The 19395-nt window shown below is 40.1% G+C and overlaps 2 protein-coding genes across 3 annotated transcripts in view; both read right to left on the minus strand.

Moving 5' to 3' along the window:
• Nucleotides 1–393: 393 nt before the first annotated feature.
• Nucleotides 394–8865, minus strand: LOC118287748 (dnaJ homolog subfamily C member 7). The gene is made up of 14 exons (XM_035613283.2): nucleotides 8717–8865; nucleotides 6269–6357; nucleotides 5794–5918; nucleotides 5559–5672; nucleotides 5155–5229; nucleotides 4668–4786; nucleotides 4320–4473; nucleotides 3520–3684; nucleotides 3304–3395; nucleotides 3143–3216; nucleotides 2904–3050; nucleotides 2647–2802; nucleotides 1875–1949; nucleotides 394–1762 (listed from the first exon to the last, which is right to left on the minus strand). The coding sequence occupies exons 1-14, from the start codon at nucleotides 8785–8787 to the stop codon at nucleotides 1725–1727; spliced, it is 1494 nt and encodes a 497-aa protein (XP_035469176.2). The 5' UTR covers nucleotides 8788–8865; the 3' UTR covers nucleotides 394–1724.
• Nucleotides 8866–10383: 1518 nt separating this feature from the next.
• The window catches only part of LOC118287120 (zinc finger protein 385C-like), a 51957-nt gene continuing 42945 nt past the window's right edge, over nucleotides 10384–19395 (minus strand). For both annotated transcript variants that reach the window (XM_035611936.2, XM_035611937.2), the window contains 5 exons: nucleotides 15579–15756; nucleotides 12743–13111; nucleotides 12368–12570; nucleotides 12098–12196; nucleotides 10384–11754 (listed from right to left, as the gene is read on the minus strand). In XM_035611936.2, coding sequence (XP_035467829.2) covers nucleotides 11524–11754; nucleotides 12098–12196; nucleotides 12368–12570; nucleotides 12743–13111; nucleotides 15579–15756 — 1080 coding nt within the window. In that variant the 3' untranslated portion in view covers nucleotides 10384–11523. The remainder of the gene's footprint in view (nucleotides 11755–12097; nucleotides 12197–12367; nucleotides 12571–12742; nucleotides 13112–15578; nucleotides 15757–19395) is intronic.

Consider the following 19395-nt stretch of genomic DNA (forward strand, 5'->3'; position numbering starts at 1 on the left):
GTTAAGTAAAAGTAACCCAGTTCCAAGTCATAGAAAAATCATCTTAAAACCATCTTTAAATGCAACTAACAAAATGAAAACACATTATTTGTGCCTTCATATTTTACTAAACACTATATACTGTTGGGCAGTTTATTCTATAACAATGCATCAGATGTTTGTATATATACACTGTATATATAAAAAAATTACTTGAGTTGTCAAACAAATGCAATGAATAAAAGAAAGACCTTCCTGAAAGTATAAAGTAACTTAAATGGAAACACTCAAGTAATGTGTACATAAGTATTGCTTCAGTAAATATACTAGACAAATAAGCTACATCCCAGTACTGGAAACTAGAAAAAAAAAATCATACTATTCCATAAATAAATTGAAGAAAAAAATACAATATTACAGTAAAAGACGAGCCTTTATTTATGCAAAAATAAAAGCATGTCCTGTTAACACTGTGAGAAGTCTTTTTTAAATGATACACAGATGAGAAAAAAACAATAACAGAGGGTTCCGACCTACTATCAGTGCCACTTTAAACAGGTGCAACGAGTAGGGGAAGGGCTGCACTGACTGAACGTGCAGGACAAGTTTAGGTGGATGGCAGCTGGGTGTGATGGTGACGGCAACATGACAGGTTGAAGAATTTACTTTTAAATTCAATTTACTGGCCAGATGAGAAAAAAAGGTTTTCTTACGAAAGAGCAGCCTGCTATACAAGTGTGACTGTTGTCATATGCAAATAGGATGTGGCCTGCTCTACTGCTTCTGAAGCAGGTTTCACAAACAGATATGCTCATTCTGGTAAGGCACCACTTGAGTTTGAATGGGACAGTCGAACAGATGATGCGTAATCGGTGCTTTCAACAGAAGAAAAACTGTAGGTGCATGTATGCTGATTTTGGCCCATTTCTGAAGAGAAAAAAAACTACTTATAGTCTGAGAGTGAGGATGATGTGGAAACATTTACAAATGTGTCTTACAAAAGGAGGAAGACGATGGCATTCTGCTGCATACAGTTTAGAATACACAGTACAATAAATATAAATAGACCAAGGGAAGACTGAAGAAGAAAAGAAATTAAAAGACACAAAAAGCTTTACATTCAAGTCAAATATACAATGCAAAGGGGTGAAGAAACAAAAACCCAGCAAGTTGATTCTATGTTTGGCAAGTGAGCCAATAAAACCGGGACACAGTCACAAAAGAGCAGTGTTTTCCTTAACAGTGTCCTGAGGTCAGTTTTGACATTGAACTCCTACTGTACATTGACTGTGGCTCAATAAAGACCTGATGACCCAGTAGAAACTTAAAAATGTATACCATGTTATGTTTTCTAAAAAAAAAAAAAAAAAAATCATCAACCAAGACGATTTTATTTCTACAGCATTCCTTACTACTTATCATCTTCAGGAAGTTTGAGGTGGCTTTACAAGATTACATTTCAATTAACAGGATTTTGGCAAAAGTGACTTTTTCAATCAGCAGATCCAAGCCTATTTAAAAAAAGGTTAATCCCTTTTTCTTCATTGTTAATCCATTATCTACAGCCTCCGAATTATCATTCCTGATGATTGGTAAGCGTCAATGTAAATTTAGTGAATGCGATAATCAGAGATCTCTTTTGATAAAAAAAAAAAAAAGAATGGTTGGGGGATTTTGCCAGACACTGTGGGTCCAACTTGATTTTGTCCTCGGCAGGGCTGCAGTTTCTTACATGCGCCTTTGTTTTAGCCAAATTGGAAGAAGAAATTTCCAGGTGCAGTTTCTGAAAAAGAATAAAAGAAAAAAGAAGTTACTATGATGCACCTTTTCAGATTGCTTCCTTTCACCTTTCCGTAACCCCAAGAATGCCTAAACTGGAAAAGAAACTAACATACCTGGGCTGGAATCAAAGCTAAATCCTCCACCATGGCCACCAAAGAAAGCCCTGAAGATGTTGTTCGCATCAAAATCTAGAGAGAAGGCAAATATCATGGGATTAACTGGTGATGACAACTTTAAGGATGAACAAGATGGAAAAAAGTGGTGGATCAAGCTGTTTGACATATTTCACTCATTTTGCAATTTTGCTTAAAACAACAATATTGTGTCAACAATATGGACTGTGTCACAATAAATTGGAAAAAAGATGAATTGAGTTCCTAATGTTTTCACAGGCCAAGTTACAAATCTGGGAGGTTTAGAGGGCAATTAGAGGAGAAGAAGTTTGAATGTCCACAAAAAATTACATTTGCAGATAAAATGTCGTTTTACGTTTGAAAGTGGTGAAGTATTCGGCAGGTGGGGATTGTGCATTTTAAAAATAAATAATGTTTGGATGCAAATGTGCTAAATCTTTCATTGTTAACCCCATAAACTCTGCTCACGTTCAATAATCAGAAACCATTGGCACATGGTGACTTTGATATAACCCTCATTAATTACAGAAAAAAAAGAGGAAATGTCACAATCAAGTACAACACATTACTTAGGGAAGGCTTTTTGTATCCATGTGTGAAATTTGGTGTTGACTGAACACAAACAGAGGTGCTAATCCTCAAGAGGTTTAAAAATGCCTAAGCTGATGCCTCTGTTCCCTTCCATCTCACTAATGTCCTGTAGGTTTTATGTAAATCCAGCCAAAGAACAGACACTACTGAACGCATTTACCTCCACCATCCATGCCGCTGTCGTCATCCAGGTCATGTCCATTGTCATAGCGGACCTTCTTCTTTGGGTCGGAGAGCACGGTGAAGGCTTCGCCCACCTCCTTGAACTTCTTCTCCTCCTCCTTCTGCACCTCTTGAGTCGCCGCACTGTGGCGGTCTGCAAAAATAATGACATAATACAGCAGCGACCTTAAGATGAATAAACGTTCAATATAATCATAATTCTGCACGCGTGTGAAAAAGGGAAAATATGGCCACCTGGGTGGTGCATGAGGGCTCGTTTGCGATAGGCTTTTTTGATCTCGTCCTCGGTGGCGTTCTTGCCAACTCCAAGCACCTTGTAGTAATCTTTCCTCTTGCTTTTCTTCAGCTGCAGCTGTGCCATCTTCAGCAGTTGCTTGTGATCTACGGTAAGAAAATACAAGTCAGGCAACATGAGTGTGAACATCACCAGTGAAATCTGTTATGACACATTAATACCTACAACAGCGGCTTACCTGATGTTTTTTCTGTCTGGTAAACTTTTTCATAGTCCCGTACGGCCTCTTCGTACAGCTCTGTGTCCATGTAACTACAGGTCACACAAAGTCACTCAAACACTGCAAAATGCTGAACAACAAAATTGGCGAAACGTGCTCGTGTTGACTGTACAGCATACCACTGTGCTCTTCTTAAGTAGGCCTTGATGTAAGTGTCATCTAGTTTGATCGCGCTGGAGCAGTCCTCGATGGCTTGATTTAATTTCTTCAGCTGTTGATGAGGAAGAAATAAGGACAGTGAAATAATTGACTGGTGCCATTTTAAGCAAATAATCAGTATTATTGATCAAGTGTGATCAGTGTGCCTGCCTTTCATACAACTGCTAGTGTTTTACCTTTGCTCCTGCTGTGGCTCTGTTGCAGTAAAGTTTAGCATTAGTCTTGATATTGTTGGGGTCTATCATCAGGGCCTCAGTATACAATTGATAGGCAGCCTCAAAGTTGTTGATCTTGAACGCTTGATTGCCCTCATCCTTCTTGGCCTTCAAGGCTTTGGCATTCTGAATTAGGAAGAGAACAAGTCCTTGTAATAATTTCAAACATTTACTAATACTTGAAAGTAAAACATAAAACGAAAAAGAAGATAGATAGTTATATCTCATTTCAGCAAGTCCTGCAACATCCTTCGTATTATACAGCCTTTTCACGACCTCTAGAAATGTCTTCATGACCTCAGACCATTTCTATTCACATTTCTTTTTAAATGTGGTCTATGCCGTTTTCTTGTTAACAAACAAAAGTTCTGCTGTTTCTGAACAAAACAGTGTGCATACTTGAAGTCTAACAAACACATTAAATGCTTTTCCTTCCTCATAGAACATCTGCAATCTTGAGGATCATGTTACATAAAAATATGTATGTGGGTTCATACCAAAAAAAGGGGACCTACTGACAAAAGAGTTGCTAGTGGTCAAAAACTTGCCAGCGTACTTTTAATTAAAGCTGCTAACATATGGAAGATTTTGTAATGTTTAACAAATCGCATCCTTACAGTTAGTGGTTTTTGTATTTGTCATACGATTTGGATTATTTTCCCACATTAGAGATCGAAAAATAAAAAAATTGTAACCATTGCCATACAAGTTCTTATTTCTCAGAACAAGTAATAGTCAAACACACAAAATGAAAGTCCTACCCTGCAAGCTAACCGGGCCTTTTCATGATCAGGTGCCATGCGCAGAGCCTGGACAAAGAACTGAACAGCCTTATCGATGCAGTCCTCGTAGTACAGACACAGACCTCGAACATACAGCGCGTCTGCATTTGTGGAATCCATCCGCAGAATATCACTGCAAAAGAAAGTTTTGTTTAAAAGATCTGCAGTGAAGAACAAAATTCACCCATCTTATTGGAAAGCTACTTTAACAGAGCCTGTACTTATATTCAAAATCTTATGTGAATCCAAGAAGCTTGTTCTGTAAATTAATTACCCTGAAACCAGTCATATTAAACTTCATAGTAATAAGAGCTCAACTAATCATACCTGGCTACAGACTGAGCTTCTGGATAGCGCCCCAGCAGAGCCAGACACTCAGCCTTGAGGATTTTGAAGCGATGGCAGGCAGAAGCCACTGCTAAGGCCCGGTCCATACAGTACACCACCTGGATCGGAACAAGAGCGAAACATTGACTATATTTACACTACTAATTAACTAACACATTAAGCAACCACATATACACTCTATGATTACATTTAGATATGAGAAATGCAAATGCTGAGGCGTTGCAAAAGATAATTGTATACATTTGTATGCGCACAGAGAATGTTGCCTCTCCAGTCAAACAAGCTGTTGAGGGTGTATAAACTCAAGTGCTCCAAAGAAACTCTTTGAGAGTTATAGTCATAGCATTTGTTCGACTGATTAGGTGTCTATGTTTTTTTTGGGGGGGGGGGGGGGGGGGGGGTCCTTTCCACTAAGATGAGGAAAGGACCCTTGTTAAGTTTGCTGAAAAATAGAAATGTAATGTACCTTTCGGAAGTCCCGCTTTTCAAAGCCGAAGTCCGCCATTCGCTCATACTCCAGTAGAGTCGAGGCGTTGTTATTCTGAAAATAAAACAGCCATTGATCAGAAATGTCGTTACAATGTGACGAGATTCCCCACAGAGATAGATGCTATCTGTTGTCGTAGCTTCAAGCAATGGCGTGTGTGTGTGTGTGAGAGAGACAATGCTACCATAATTAAAAAATGCTAGGTTTGAGATCTATCTAAATAAAAAGAGATTTGGATCATTATGAAACTGTGGTGGACCGCCACAGTCTAGGTAATTAATTGTGAACACAAAGTCATGCAAATTAAGCTCCAAGACTGTGTACGGTATATGACTCAAACATTTGTTTTTGATAGTGATTAAATAAAGTTCAGTGATCCCCACCTCCTGCTGGGCCTCTCTGTTGCTGGGCTCAATCTCGAGAACCTTCTGAAAGCAGCGATTGGCCGCCATGGCATTTCCCAACGAGAGGTGGCACTTACCCTCACGTAGATGACCCTGTGGAAAAGGGCAGACAAGAAAGGGCACAGATAAGATAAGATTATGTAAAAAAAAGAAAGAAAGAAGAAGTGAAGAAACAGCTGAGGTTGAATATGAAGCTCTGTCTGTTCACACTGACCTTCATGAAACAGTCATCCAGGCGCACAGCCTGCTGGGAATCTTCAAGAGCCTCTCGGAAGCGAGAGAGCATCATGAGGGTGGCTGCCCTGTTGCCATAATAACTTGCATTTTTGGGGCAAGTGTCTTGAAATGAAAGAAAAGAAAAAATCAATGTCACAGTTTAACTGAGATGTGGATTACAGAGAATATTTCAGAAAAGACGGGATGATTTTTTAAATTAGTCAGTTACTCTGTCTCTTTCTGAGACACAGAAAGGTAAAATATAAAATCACTGACATAGTTTAACATGAAATCTGTGGATGAAGGATCCCTTTCAAACTTTAACCAATGATACTAGTCATCACAAAATATAAGATTTATGCGGTGTAGGCCTTATTAGAAGAGTTGCTCAATATGATTATGTCAGTGTGTCGTTCACTCCTTCCTGCAAAAACTAATTTCCAGCGATAAAGAATGCCGAGTAGTAAACTCACCGATGGCCTTAGTGTAATAGTTGAAGGCCTCAGAGTAATCTTTCCTGCTGTAGAGTGCATTTCCTTTCTCTTTGAAGCCTTCAGCCTCACTGGAGAGAGGAGAAACAGAAAACAATGTCAAGATGAAGTGAGGACTTGACAAAGATAAAACAACAGTAACTGATAGAATACAATACATAAAACAAAGAAAATTTTCAGAAAGAAACCAGCGGATTTGTCATTTCCATCTATCTTGCAGATGGGATGGAGAGTATGTCTGAAAGGACTCAACTGTGGTGTCACACATGGAACTGGGACCGCAGCACCGGGTACACTCAGTCCTGATAGCAACATTACTAAACATAGCGTTGAAATTTGCCCGTCAGACATGCAAAGTGCTAAAAGGGTAGAAGCTACTGCTGTGCTACTCTGTGGGTTTAAGTGTTTAAAGTCAGGACACACCCCTTATCAGAGACATCACACTAGGTGTTTTTTTCTTCAGCTGATAACATCTCTAACTACGGCTGGGTGCAGAACAAGATATTTGAGCGGAAATGCATGTAGGTGGAGTTTTTCTTTTTTGCAATACGCAAAAAAGCTTTAGGGTTCATGTCTGCAGTCTGCAGTTTTTAAAGGTGTAGGGCAAATCTTGCCCAGGTAAGAGTCGGTTCTCAATAGGAAAATAGGCTGTGCTGTGTCTTGGACACAATGGACCATAACTGATGCAAAAACCAAAAACCATGACAAAATAGATCATATCAATACACAATATTTCTCATAACGCAAGTTCATAATATCAAGCCAAGCCAGTGGCATTGACATAAGTTTTGTAAAAATCAAAAGGCAAAACAGAGCATTACTGAAAATATTTTACAGATTTATTAATAATGAATCCTTAAAAAAAATCATTCATAACTTTTTCACGCATTCTCCCGGTTTGTTATTCAAGTTACATATATTTGTAAAACAGCATTTAAAAACTTTGTGGCACTGCAAAAAAAAAAAAGACTGAAAAAGACGCTGGCAGAAGAGCTCAAAGATAAGTATGCTTCTCTAAGATCAAAAGAAGAATGTAGTGGTTTAAGTCTAATGCTCATTTTATGGTAAAAGGTCACGTTTGTTTTTAAAATTTTCAAGGAATTTTGAATAAAGGTTCAGCAATTCAGATATCTGAGTCAACTCAGGTATATGATTTAACAGCGTATTTACATTTAAGGAGGCCAATTATGATTGAAGACACCACCACAAACACATTATATTATAAGTCTCATAGATGATCCTTTATGAATATTTTGTAATTGACAGGTTATAACCACTAAATGAATTTGAACATGATCCCTCCGACCTGCGAATGATTCCCAAACCATCATTTCAGATTCATGCAAACGAGTGTGTTAACATTGTCATGATACGGCGTGTGTCTCTGAGGAGTTAGTTAGCTTCTCACAAATCACTGTTAACCCACAGGAGTATTTTAATGTTGGGTTACTGGTTATGAAACCAACTCTTTACGTTCTTCTTCTGCTAAGAAGTGAGATGCACACCTGGATTTTTCCTGCTCAGTATCACTCCAGCAATATGGATCACAGTGGTGTAATGATGCTGACATCTTTGCAGCACCGTGATCATTTTATTGCAACATTGGAAACTTCCTCAGTCCTGTACCTTGATTTGTGTCAGTGGCAAAACGACCGAACAAAGCTCTTTGTGCAAGACTGTACCATTCCTTTTTATTCTATCTTTCACATGTGTCAATGTTGAATTATCACACAGTGGCTCTGACGCCATCCTCTGATAGGCTGATCGATCATTGAGCTTTACTGTCAGTGATGACCTGCCTACCAGAGGAACTCATCTAGCCAAAAACTCTCATAGCGATTTGTGTTGTAGCTTCACCTGAGAGCTGAGCACCGATGCTAGCACCGATGCTAGCACCGATGCTAGCTCGGCTGCTAGCTTCCTGGCTATCTCAACATCGAAGTTTCTCGAAAGCACTGACCGCCGGAGAGTACAGCAGCAACGATCTGTTATGGTGCTTTATTGTTTTCGTTTTCAATGTTTCTGTGTAATGTGTCGCGACAAATGGGTCAATTACACAAGCAGTCGCCTGCGCGAAGGTCTTAATTACAACAGTTGTACGGATGTCTGTGTCTGTACATGTGACACGACACAACGGCGCGCGTGCCAACAGCCACTCCGTCGGTTAATTATCAAGTGTTCCGGTGTAGCCTTAACACACTAAGGCAAAACTCCCGCCTTTTAACAACAATCGACACCCATGGAGATTGTGCGGAGGTGAGACACGCTGCTGCCGTGTTCGCCCCGGCATGCTAGCCGAGTTAGCTTGTCTCGGGGCTAACCGCGCTGTCGTTTCCGAGGCTCGTCAGCGCGCGAGCACGTGGATTCACTCGGTTTATTTTCGCTCGACCGACACGACACGGTTCAACACAGCACACATCACGTATTTACCGCTCCAGGTCGTCCTGGTCGCGAATTTCGGGGTCTGTTTCTATCAGCACGTCGATGTCAACAGCTGCCATTTCTGCTGGAGAGGACGAAGAGGAATGGACGTCACTTCCGGAAGCGGATTTATTTATTTATCTATTTATTTTGCAGGTCATGAGAAAGTAGGCCACTGCAGCGAAAAGATACAATAGAGATATATATCTTTAACACACACACACACACACACACACACACACACACACGCGTTTTCTAACACACTGTATATGTATGTGCAGATCCTTATTCATCCAGGTCACAATTATGCACTAAGCCTCTTGGATGAGAGGTGAGACATCTTCAAGAAGCTACAAGTCCAGTTGCTCCTGATTCAACACCCTTGTGGATACTGTGTATGTCTTTTTTAAATTGTTAATTGTTTTTAAAAAACATTTATTAGTGTAAATCTCAGACTAAAATTGATGTTCAAATCTTACTGCTCAACCACAGAACAGAGGACAGGAACTGTGAGCCCCCCCCCCCCCACACACACACACATCAAAGACTTTAAGACACACACACACGCACGCACACACACACACACACACACACGCGCACACACACACACACACACACACACACACACACATCAAGGTCTTTGACACAGACACACAGCCTCACCCTCACTACACTACTCACAACATTCTACCTCTCTAATGCATGCCACTGTATATCTGTAAATGTAAATCTAATTTATTTCAACCAGTGGTTTTATTTTTATTCAACTTTTAAACACATACTTGCACAAGCATCGTTTTGCTTTATTTGTCCACTACTGCTTCCATTTGTCTGTTACTACTTTTATTTCTTATTTTCTTGTCCCGTATGAGAGAAGCCATGATATTAATCTAAATAAAATGCTGCACAACTCTTTACTCTCTTTACATTAAAAATCTATTTTAAAAAGGCAGTTTAGCACAGTGCTTATTGTAAGCATGCAAAAATGAATTATCCCAATGTATTAGATGTGTCAAGAAAACCACCAAATATTTTTTAACAGGATTAGTGCATTAATAATAAAGATATTTCGGTGGCATTTTTATTTGTTCAAATTACTGTTGGTGTAACAAATGTTATATCACTTAAAGCATGATAAATTATATCATTCATGATTTGTTAATTGCCACAAGAGGGCACTAGAGCATCATAAAGCATGGGATATGCGCCTGTTTGAGGAACACAGCAACAATGACTAAATAGTATTTTATTCTCAAACACCATATTGTTTTGGTTATTAGTACTTCAGAGGCTTTACGATCTCAGTTACTCAGTTAGTCGTCTCTCATACAAGTACAACTCATATGCATGAGGCTTGTGACTTTAATACATCCAAGCTGCTGCATTTGTTGTTTGATTGTATCATGTTTATCTGACATAAATTTTTTCTCAATATTAAAAAAAATTAATTGCTTTTGATATTCACTGACCCTTGAGTAACCTGAAATAAAAACAGTATCACACTAGTGACAAGTTATTACTGAGTGTGCCTTGTTCTTCAAGTATTCTTGTATAACTAACTATAACTATATTAATAAGTGTAGAATTCTGCATACTCACAATATGAATTGTTAATCATATGAAGAGACTTGTGTCCATATGAAGGAAAAACAATCACAACTTGGTAAAAACAGTTATATTTATAAGTTTATATAGAATACAGTATTGACATTTTCAGCACATAATAATTTACATTATTGCAATTGATGCACTTACACTATTCATTAATTTAACTCTAGTCAGGGGACACTTCAAAAAATACATATTGCTTTGGATGATTCAACACAATCAGGTGAGAGATGAAAATGAAAAAAAAACTGTTTTAAATACAATTTTGTACAAAAAAAATAGGTTAAATATTGCCAGACATTTAAAATGTGGCTATTTTTTAAACAAAGGACAAGAGTACATCTCTTCATATTGCAAAAACAACATCAAGCTGTTGCAAAATCTTATTTATCCAACCATCACCTGAAGAACTATTTGTAATGGCTCATGTTGAACAAAATCAAGTTTCAAACTTCATCATTTTATATTAAACCATCTCATTGTATGCAACACATTTAGCCTGTTTCCATATAGCATGTATTCTTGGCATCATTAATGTGGTGGCTGATTGTCATCTCATAACACAGAGCAATAGAGAAAAAATAATGTATGTATTGATCTAAAATAAATTATAAAGTACAGGCATCGAAATCAGACGATGTCTGTAAAGATGTAAATTTGTTGAGATGCAATATCATCAGCAATCCAAAGATATGGATGAATCTGTATTAACTAGTAGCCTGGTATTTTGGAGATTAACACAGTCTTGATTTTCTTCATTTAGGATTGGTTATGAAACCAAAAGCAAGGATGTAGTCTCATACTTGTTCTCCCAGAGTACGTCTAGAAAGCTCTCAAAATTAAAGAAATTTTGCAACAAACACTTAGTAACATTGACACACCCTAGTGTATTTGTCTATTATAGTTTTAGAAATAAAACAAAAAGATTCTTGTCGTTATGGCTTCCATGTTCCCCTGACCCAGGGGGAACATACACTCAACAGTCCGTTGAGAGGAAACAGCTGAGTGATGATCCTTCCATTTTTAAGGAGGCGAGACACGGGTCAGTCAGCGTTGATATCTTAATCCACACCAGGGGGATTGTGCATACTGTGCTCATGACTTGAACCTGCCAAATTTGATATTTTGACACGTTGCCCTCGCTGTCGCTGCATATTGTCCTGTTGTCACTCAGGGGGTCCCCTGCCTTGTCCGGGATTGGCTCATTGCTAGTAAGGAGAGAAGATTATTGGGGCATGTGTGGCCCGCAAAGGTCCCGGGGCAGGCCTGAAGAGCGTGGGGCTGATCAGAGGACCCTGGAAGAAGGCTGAGGGACCTGGCGGTAGCCGTAGTGCCAAGGGTCCGGGCGCCAGGGCGCACAAGGCAGCTGGATTGAGGGGACTGGTCAGGAAACCTGAAGACAGGGTCTTGGACAGCTGCTTCTGCAGGGCCAATTTAGTCTGACACATGAAGTACAACATAATGAATATATAATAATACTACCAAAAATATAATAAGCAGTATTTCGTGATATGTAACATATCACAAACCATACAATGGCTATACCAACTGCTGTGTCTTCCAAATACACAGCTACTGTCCCATCACTACACTTTTGAACAAAAAATATTGATATAAAACAAGGCTCTTATTTTTAAATAGCACAACAAGGCACTTAACAACTATCAGACGTGCAAATATGTTGACAGGTGCATCTACTGAGAATGCAGTGTTTGTATGTGTTCTTTAATGGCCATTTAGAACAAAAAGAAAAGCAGTCAAATGTGAGAGACAAATTCTTACCGCTAAGACAGCGCTGGGCTGCAGTTTATTATAGGGGGTGAACTTGGCCTTGACAGGCTTCCCAGCCAAACGCTCTTTGTGTCTCCTGCTGTTCATGTGCTAAAAGGGGATAGGTATACACAGAGCAGTCAGGACCGCCCTGACTCACATAGCATAGAACCAACACAGACCTTGCAGAATACAAAGGTTAGGCGTTCTCTCTTTTGTTGTCACTGGTTTATTAAGTAGTAAAATAAGTCACATTCATTATATTTGGATCAACCTACGTACCTGCGTCAGTTGTGTCTCAGAGTTGACGGACACCTGGCACAGTTCACAGTGAAAGGGCTGGTTGGATACGCGAACAACTGCTCGGGTCTTGCTGACCATCCTCTGCTTAATTCGGCAGGAAGGTCTGGGCGATGATGTCAACTTGGCCCTGCGTTGTGACAAGCTGCTGTTCTGACCGTCCAGCATCTGTTTGTGCTTAGAGCCTGATTCAGCCAATCAGAGAGGAGGCAGAAATGTCAGAATGATCTTCTTTTGGGTTTTTTTCAAAGCTAAAATACATGTTTTAACATTCCCATATCATTTTCCCAACTATGATCAAACGGCAAGTGGCTCAAAAATGTAAACTAAACTTATTTTGTATTGTATAGTACATACCACTACAATGAGCTTCCAACTGGGAGCTGGAATTGACTGTCACTTTGCACGTTGGACAGTGGAGCTGTTTTTTGTTGCTCTTTGTCTCCTTTGCCTCGTCCGCCTTCCCCGCCTCGTCCTCCCCACCCGTGGAGCTTCCCTGAGGGTCAATGCGAGGGGCTGAACCCGTGGCCAGGCTGCACCATTCCACAGGTGGCCTCTCTGAGGCCGGATCAGAAAGCTGAGGGCCGGGGGAGGCTTGTGGGGACAGCTGAGGAGAGCGGAGCAAGGAATCCATGGACGAAGGCTGTGAGGGAGCAGTGGCAGCCAGTGAACTCCCCTGGGTGTTTTCAGTTTGCTGCTGTGAAGGTTGAGAAGAAGAGCCTGGGCCTGAGGACAGAGAGATAAACAGACATTACATTACAATATGATGTTTATCTTGATATCTTATCTGAATAAGGATAAACGCCTGTTAATGCAAAGTGAAATATTATATTATTTTGACGATGACAGCATTTGCAGACAAATCAATTCAACCATTACTAATTTGAATATTCTGACCAAACCACCATTTAACCAATAGTTGGACATATTGTGAAACATAAAGACCGGAAGCACTGGTAAAGAGCTCTGTCAAAAGGTAAGACACATGCCAGCCAATGAAGCTGCAAGATGTAGCGCCTAATTTGAGATATTTATACATATTGATGAAGGTAATTATTTCCAATTCCATGCATAGTTTTTAGGCTTGTAGCATTTCATTATTTTTAGCTTTGTGATTGTGTTTTGCTGTTTCTTCTTCTATCTATTGCATGTGTACCTGTTGTACGGCAAGCTGCAACATGCAATACATATAAAGCTGAGTTGAATTGAAGTTAATCGAAAATGAAACGAGTTGGAGAGTTTAACCACAAACACCGGATTAGCTAATATAAGAAAAATCCCTCCTGATGGTGAGTCCACAGTTTGTAATATCATGACAATACATTCATTCTACTCAGTCAAGGTATAAATACAGTTTCTTCACTGGTGCGAGAAGAGAAATATGAAATATTTTTCTTCTTATCAGTCATTTTGTATGACTGACCTCTCATCTTTCCTTCGTTCTGTTTCTGTCAAATTACCTTGTTATTCTATTTGTTCTTGTTCTCATCGACTTATTTTTCTTTTCTGCTCCATCATCTCTCCTTAATTTTCACATTGTTCCCTCTTTTTAATTTTTTTTTCTGCCATCTCAATCTTACTTCCTCTGTAACTCTCTCTCTGCATCTGTGTCATTTGTTCGCTCCCTCTTCTGAAGCTCCCTCTGTCGCCATCAATCAACAACCATGGCAACTGCTGAATGAAACAAGCTTATCATTATGTGGTTAGAGGGAAATTGATAGGAGCTGGAAGAAAATGCGAGTCGGAGATCAATAATGAAAAGGAAAGCTAGACACAGTATAGAAAAGGAAGACGGCGATGGCTTTTTTTCAGTCAGGCTGAATGAGAAGTAGAGTGACAAATGACTAAAATGTCAAAAATCCTACAGAAGCTCTATTGTAGGCAAATATTCAGTACATACTGTACAAAATGAAGAAAGGTTCTAGGGCTGTATTCACCATCAAAAACACTTGAGTCCTTGGTTTTGTTGTCTGGGAATTTGTGGAGTTTGACAATATTAGGGGGACAAATGGGTTTTTATAGGATGATGTTGCTGTTTTTTGACAAATTTACTACAACAAAGCTATGTTAGACCTGCGGGAACGTGTTATGACGACTTTTTCACTACACATTAAATGAATAATCATACAATGTGATAGACAGTGAGGTCAGCTGTGTTACGTTGTGTTTGTGCTGGTAAGAAACTGATTATTCCACAATCAACTCTTTTCTATTCAAAGATGCAGATAAACTAAAATCTTCATCATTAAACTATTATTAATAAGCTATTGAGCACCAGTCACCGGCTCATCCCCACATTCCTAAACCCTTAGCGCTGCACGGTCCCAGAGCGGATAAAATACCAAGGATGATGCCAGGATGCGTCAGGTGGCAGATTATAGAAAGTCTTGGTCACCGTTCCCTCAACATAAACCATGAATAGCCTAGCGACCACATGAAATAACCACCAAATGAAATGAAATTTATTAACATAACTAGGGAACTGAGCATTCTCCATGCATACCAAACCAGGGGTACCAAGCATACCAAATACCAAGGGTGAGCTTCAGTGTCCCCACTCCTCCACTCACTGGTCCATACTCTGACGCTGTATGAAGACATCCACCTCCATGTCTGACTTCTTTGTTCAATTTCAGAAAGTGTCCTGTTTCAGGCACTAACAGCCACTGCAACCATCTTTGTTTTGTTTGCACAGAAGCAGTATAAATGTTCATGGGAGGTTTGCACTCAGCATCCATACTTCCAACCCGTTTCTCTTGTAACGTACCGCGGTCTAGTGTGACTATGACATGAAAACATGTAGGCACACACCAGACTTTCTGTCCCTTTTCCAAAAATGTTCCACTTTCTCTGACAGCAGAGGGACAACACAGGAACAGGGAACTGCAAGTGGGAGTTGCGTGGAGCTGCTGTTGATTCACAAGCACAATCAATATCAGATGAAGCAACCCCACAACATCCTCGGTCAGAATTCAGACTTAAGATGTCAGATAAGTTCCTCAAGGCTTCTCATTATGCAGAATGTCTTAGCTTGATGGGAGTAATTACCTATCTTAAGGAGCCAATGATAGCAGGACAGGTAATAGCTGGTAATTAGCCAGCTGAGTGACAGCAACCAAACCTTAGTGCTTATGTCACTCCATTTACCACTAATTACTCAGAGGATGGAGAGAAAAAAGAGAAAGTTTTATACCTTTTTTGTCTTTCAAATGTGAGTCTGTTGGCGCCGTTGCTCCTCCCATAATCCCCCTCCCTCTGTCTTTTCCTGTCGTGGATGTACTGTGTCCGGTCTTCTGCCGGCTCCTCTGGGTCTCCAAGGCCTTTAGCTTGCGAGCATGCTTGTGACCTTTGTAGTGGGCCTCTGCCTGGGTCTGGCCACGCAAGCAGAACAAGCAGAGGGGAAAGTCAATGCACAGTATATGCACTAAATTACTGATTCAGTTGAAGTGATTAAAAGGACAGCATGAAATCAGCAAACTGCAATCTTTCCATCTGTTCCAGCTCTCTGGCTTCACATGTGTCTATCTGGAGTTGGGGAAAATTGTGCGATTGGGCATTTGACTGGGAGGAAGAGTCAAGACCATTTTCATCATCATCATCATCATCGTCATGGCTATGCACAAATGAGCATCAGTTGGACTCGTGGCGTCTCATGACCCTCCTCTGAGCTCACTCGCTCTTCTTTCCACTGATTTGTTCTGACACAAAATGGCCTGTGTCCGTTATGCAGCATCACAAAATGACTTCTCTGCCTTCCGCAGAGAGAGAAAACACATTTGTGGCAGCGTGACAAGAGATGCATGCAGATTTGGGAAATTGCTCCGAATGGCTGTAGAGAAAAGACGTGCTCTACGGAGGACGATCATTGTCCAGCAAACAGAAGTGCACCAACAGTGAAACAAAAAAGCTGAAGAAAAAACACATTTTTCTTGCAATCCACACAATTTTTACACAACACACACAAAATCTATACATTTTGTTTGCACCAGTAAGCTTTAGAAAAAGGAACAGCAAAACAGTTTATTAATTTTGATTGTTCCGTTTCTCATTATTATGCAACAATATAAAACATTATATACACATTGTTTTCATATTTATTTATGCCAACTGAGCCAGCTCCATAACAACCATCTGAACTCCAAAATAAGCCTTTTTCACAGCAGACATTTCGAACTGTCATAGTAGGAAAAGCACAAGTTTTACTAATAATATCAACAATCGCTCTTACCTGTCCCAAAAAGTTGTGACCAACATCTGGATCCTGACACTGAAGCAGCTACATGGAATCAGCCAGTCATTTTACCATTTACCTGTATACTTGTGCTTTTCTCACAGTGACATTTCAAAATGTAAACTGGCCAAACCTTTTCTCGAATAAAATAGCTTCGGCAAGTTGAGCAAACTATTCACAACATCATGCCGAAGTCATAAAGGACATAAGCCTGGTGATAACGACACCATATTTTTCCTGTTGTCAAAAAAAAATGAAAAGGCCAAAACCAATATTGCCTGCGTAACCCACGTCAGTTGTAGCTTATTCTTCTGAGCTGTAGACTTCCATTATTGTTGAATGTACTAACACATTGTTGGTTTTGTTACGGGATTTGTTTAAAATAAGTGGGGGAAAAAAACACTACCAGCCTTATTCTTTAAGAGCACATTTTTGCAAAACTAGTGCCTTTCTGTAAATGACAGACAAAAGTGCACTGCCTACATCAACAGAAGAAGTCGAGTGTCTGGCTTCACACGAGGCTGTTGAATAATTTGCCATCGCTTAAATTACCCATTCCAGTTTCCAAGCACACACTGTGCAGCACCCTGCTAATGCACATACACATTCATAGTGTGTAGAGGTGATCTTTTAGTGACTGTGTGTATAAAGTGGAGGGGGCACCAGTCTCCTCATCAACACTTTGCATAAAGCTTTGCCCTGCGACACAAACAGAAAGGGCACCACCATGGGTTGAGCAAAGGGCTGTGCAAAGGGTGTACGACCCCTTTGGCTACGCTGAATGTCAGTGCACACGAACCATTCAGCGTGATTTTCACCGGAGTCAGAGGGATGAAGCTGCTCTCATCTGCATACTACCAAACTATCTTGCATGCCAGTGTAGTATGGGTTTACTATGTTACACCATAGTAACTTCAAACGAAAACCAACAAACAAAGAACAAAAAAAAAATTGGAATAACTACCATCCCAGGGCAGCTAGACAAAACCCCATATAAAGACACGACTGTCAGGACTGCTTGGCCTCCACTGACCTTGATTCAAGCAGCTTTTTGCATCCTCACACCACTGATGCCCACAAGCTTCATTCACAGTGAGCAGCAACCATCCTCCACAAAAGGGCAGAAAAATGTTTGGACCATCGAGGTTGAAACTTTCATGCTTGTTTTCAGTCAGTTTACAGCCTTAAAGGAATAATTTAGAATTTTCCCCAGATTATCATACAAACCTTTTATGTAGTAGTATAAAGGTTATCAAACAATGAACAAACAGCTTCAGCTTTCCATTAGGGTAAAATTAACATTGTCTTTTAATGCACTACAGCACTCTCCTACTCTAGGAGAGACTGAAGCCTACTCTAAGGCTTCAGTCATAGCTGACATCATGTTACAGCTGTATATATGTATTGTTCATTTTAAGACTGACATATTTTTAACCATAAAATTGGTTATTTCTAGTGTTTTTGCAAACAATCCTGCAAATACAGAGCTCCATTAGTATGTATATGGAGCCATGACTCTGCTTTTTGCTCTGCTCTGGTCTCCACCAATGAAAAACATCTCCCTCTTTAGCTGCTAATAAATATAACACAGTTAGTTTTTTCAGTAAATCTTTTCAATGAATGCAGCTACCTGCTACTGAAATGACACTATGGGACTGGAGCTACGAAGTGAAGTTGAGGGCAGTAAAACCAAAATGCTAAAACACACACAGAGCTAATGGGGGGACTGCAGAGCGATTAAGTGATGAAGTGAAATCACTGTTAGGAGAAAAACACTGTCCACATTAAGTAGTTCATGTCCCCGTGGCATCAATTTTCTTCATTGATATATTCAATAAAAACAACTGTGATCTGAAATAACTAATTCAAATATGTATAATAGACTGCTTTTAAATCATGCTCCGTTGAGCCATGAAAGCCCTTTTCCCAGCTTTGAATGGCACGCTGAAGCTGCACGTCCAATATGACAAATGAAGTTGTACATTTATGACAATGAAACCTTCCAATTCTATGTGCCGCACAAGCAGTGAGTATAACACACAAGTAGACTGCAAACATTCTGAACTATTCCTTTTATCTAATATCTTTGTGGGGTGCAAATTCCAGCCACGCAGTGCTGCCCCCTGTTGGGACCTGGTACCTGCCTGCAACCTGGCATCCACCTCCCGGGTCAAACAGCCCTCTCAGCTCAGCTGCAGGTAACACAGAGGGGAGGAGGAGAGAGCCTGTTAGCTAAAGAAATAAACAGACTCCTGACAACATCACTGTATGTCCAAAAGTAAAGAGCAGAAAGAGAGAGAGAGAGAGAGAGAGAGAGAGAGAGAGAGAGAGAGAGAGAGAGAGAGAGAGAGAGAGAGAGAGAGACAAATGAGGAGGTCAGGGTAGTATGGTGGTCTTGCGCCGTTGTCCTGCTTCTTTCAGGTTTCAAAATTCACATAATGAAGAGTCATTGTCATTCTGCCAGCTTCCTCCTGACAATATAAATGCTAATATGTATAAACTAACTCCACAGGAACGGGAGCCAAATGAAGAGCGGTGCGATAAGAGGGAAAGAGCCACAGAATTAGCTGGCTGGTTTTCTTTTTAAGAACCCCGTGGTCGATAAAAAAAAGAAAGGGGGGGGGGGGGGGGGGGGGGGGGGGGGGGGACACACGTATGATTGAACTGAGAGAAAGAATAGCCAGCTTCAAGACTGTTTTCAGAACACTAGGATGTAAAAATATTAGATGTGGTGCAAATATGTGTATATATAATAATAATATGTAAATTTGACAGGTTA

The sequence above is a fragment of the Scophthalmus maximus genome, chromosome 16 (genome assembly GCF_022379125.1).
Source record: "Scophthalmus maximus strain ysfricsl-2021 chromosome 16, ASM2237912v1, whole genome shotgun sequence".
Taxonomy (NCBI): Eukaryota; Metazoa; Chordata; class Actinopteri; order Pleuronectiformes; family Scophthalmidae; genus Scophthalmus; species Scophthalmus maximus.

Coding starts and splice junctions, on each gene's coding strand:
- LOC118287748 (XM_035613283.2), bottom strand. CDS start 8,787: ATGGCAGCTGTTGACATCGACGTGCTGATAGAAACAGACCCCGAAATT. Junction 3,217..3,303: donor TACTTAAGAAGAGCACAGTG/GTATGCTGTACA, acceptor TGTGACCTGTAG/TTACATGGACACAGAGCTGT. Junction 1,950..2,646: donor CAGCGGCATGGATGGTGGAG/GTAAATGCGTTC, acceptor CCTTCTCTCTAG/ATTTTGATGCGAACAACATC.